At 41.9% G+C, this 2,519-nt stretch overlaps 1 protein-coding gene across 1 annotated transcript; it reads right to left on the bottom strand.

Moving 5' to 3' along the window:
• Positions 1-1,081: 1,081 nt before the first annotated feature.
• Positions 1,082-1,925, bottom strand: LOC142475329 (histone H2A type 1-like). The gene has a single exon (XM_075581241.1). It carries the CDS (start codon positions 1,906-1,908, stop codon positions 1,513-1,515), a length of 396 nt encoding a protein of 131 aa, XP_075437356.1. The 5' UTR covers positions 1,909-1,925; the 3' UTR covers positions 1,082-1,512.
• Positions 1,926-2,519: the final 594 nt, after the last annotated feature.

Below are 2,519 nucleotides of genomic sequence, written 5' to 3'. Positions count from 1 at the left end.
GACCATGGACGGGGGTATTAAAACATTTAATACGTAATGTGTTGGGGCTCAGAATAAACTGGTGCACGCTTTGTAGAGAGTATTTTCATTGCTGCCACATTTAGCTACAACTGATTGTGTGTTAAGTGCACAATTTTTTTTTCTATAATGAACAGGGACCTGAGACTCTGGTAAATAATTACATATTTTGCCTAAATTATCCAGTGATGTACGCACATAGATGGGATTGCAATTGAGTAATGGGTTAATATAAACATATTGAAAGTACCTTGTGCAGGAGAAAGGTGAGTTGGCTAGAGTAGCCGTGTGTATTAACCCTGGTTGCAAATCACATGCTCACTTGTGTGCAGTCCGTGACAGAGAGTATATGGGCCACATGCTCACAGATGGACCGTACATGACATTGCTGTTCCTCAGATTTAAAAAAAAAAAAGAAAAAAAAAATGACACAAGGGACAGGTTCTGTAATTTTTAGTTTATAGCACAGAGTATATTAGTGGTACAAAAAAAAATTCTGATTATTGTTCTTGCTCATAAAGGAATTAATTTGATAAATTGTACCTCCAAAAAACTTGTGCTGTTTATTTCGAAGACCAGATGCTGTAATTATGTGTTCTGCCTTTTGGTTATTGAATTTTTCTATACCATTATGCTATTTTATTTTCTAACATGTCAACATTAATTATATTATGACTTGATTTTGCATGTTCGAGGGCAATCTGTAAACAACGTTGGTTGAATAAAATTATTTTTTTAAATTGTTCTTGCATCAATGTTACTCACTTGTCTTTAATGATACATTATATACATTTTCAGTATAATAAACCTTCATGGCTTGCGAATTTGTGTCCGATATAAAAACAGGTTTTAGCCTTTACAAGCAAGTAATGAAGATACCGATTTCTAATCCAACAGCGCCACCGTGTGGTAAATTGTTTCAAGAATAGACTCCTAATACCAACACGTTGCGCCTTTTGTATAATCACAAACAGAAACAAACACTACTTTATAGTGTATTAGCCATGCTGCACTACTTTGTTTTAATTTATTTAGGGATGAACTAGAAACAGTTTTTTTTTGTTTAGCTTTATAGTTATGGTTCCAGCAAACTAAATGCATACTTTAATCAGTTCATCAATTTTATGGGATTTTTTCCTTAAAATCATTATGTCGGTAATTAAAGTTCACCCCAAGTTATATATACAGTAGGTGCCTTTATGGTATTAAATATTGATTTGCTTTCTGCAGTGTCGTATCAAACGCAGTACTGTTTCTAATGACAGAACTGACACCTCCACATACATGGACTTAATTATACATTACTTTACAAATGAAGAGAACTATTATCATAAACAATGAAAGTGACTTAGAATGGAGATAGAAATATAATAAAAACATGTCCTGCAGGAAATGTGAAATACTATAACGCTTTTTTGATGCTGTGGGTGGCTCTGAAAAGAGCCTTTGTGTTGGGTATGTGGGGATCTCTGCTCCTGGTCTCGGGGGTGAAGCTCACTTGCTGCTCTTGGCCGGCTTGTGGCTCTCGGTTTTCTTGGGCAGTAGCACGGCCTGGATGTTGGGCAGGACACCCCCCTGAGCGATGGTGACCCCTCCGAGCAGCCTGTTCAGCTCCTCGTCGTTCCGCACAGCGAGCTGCAGGTGCCGGGGGATGATGCGGGACTTCTTATTGTCCCGGGCGGCATTACCGGCCAACTCCAGGATCTCAGCGGTCAGATACTCCAGCACTGCGGCCAAATAGACCGGGGCTCCGGCCCCCACACGCTGAGCATAATTTCCCTTCCGAAGCAGCCTGTGCACACGGCCGACTGGGAACTGCAGCCCAGCCCGAGATGAGCGAGTCTTGGCCTTAGCGCGAGTTTTCCCGCCTTGTTTGCCTCTTCCAGACATCGTGTATCACTCAAACAGCAGCTCAGGTAACAGGAGAAGTGACAAACCCCGCCCCCTGTGCCCTTATTTATACACGCAGACAGCAGCTGAACTCCTCTGTGATTGGTCAGTTTTGAAAACAGCCAATCAGTTCCATAATCCTGTAACCACCAATCATCTAATTTGAAAGAAAACTGATGATGTCATAAACGGTCACATGATAAAGTCAGCCAATAGACGAACAGAATGCTGGGGCTGCTAGTTTGCATAGGACTCCTATAAATAGAGCTGCTGGGGGTTTAGGTGACATTGTGACCGAAGCGGAAACCCTTGAAGGATGCACCAGGACTGAGATAATGCAACTTGCAGAAAAGCTGGCAAATGGCAAAGCACCAGGAAGTGACGGAATTACCAACCTGGCCATCAAGAAGCTTCCGCCGGCAGCCATGGAATGCCTCACAGAAATCTTCAATGCATGCATGCGGCTCCAGCACTTTCCTCAATCCTGGAAGGAAGCCAAGATCATTGTATTTCCAAAGCCTGGAAAACCACGGAGGGATCCTGCAAACTACCGTCCGATAAGCCTGCTCTCTGGACTGTCGAAACTCCTGGAGAAAGTTATTCTTACGCGC

This window comes from Ascaphus truei, unplaced genomic scaffold (genome assembly GCF_040206685.1).
Source record: "Ascaphus truei isolate aAscTru1 unplaced genomic scaffold, aAscTru1.hap1 HAP1_SCAFFOLD_1163, whole genome shotgun sequence".
NCBI classification, from domain to species: Eukaryota; Metazoa; Chordata; class Amphibia; order Anura; family Ascaphidae; genus Ascaphus; species Ascaphus truei.
This window is presented reverse-complemented; position numbering and strand designations above follow the sequence as displayed.

Coding starts and splice junctions, on each gene's coding strand:
- LOC142475329 (XM_075581241.1), bottom strand. CDS start 1,908: ATGTCTGGAAGAGGCAAACAAGGCGGGAAAACTCGCGCTAAGGCCAAG.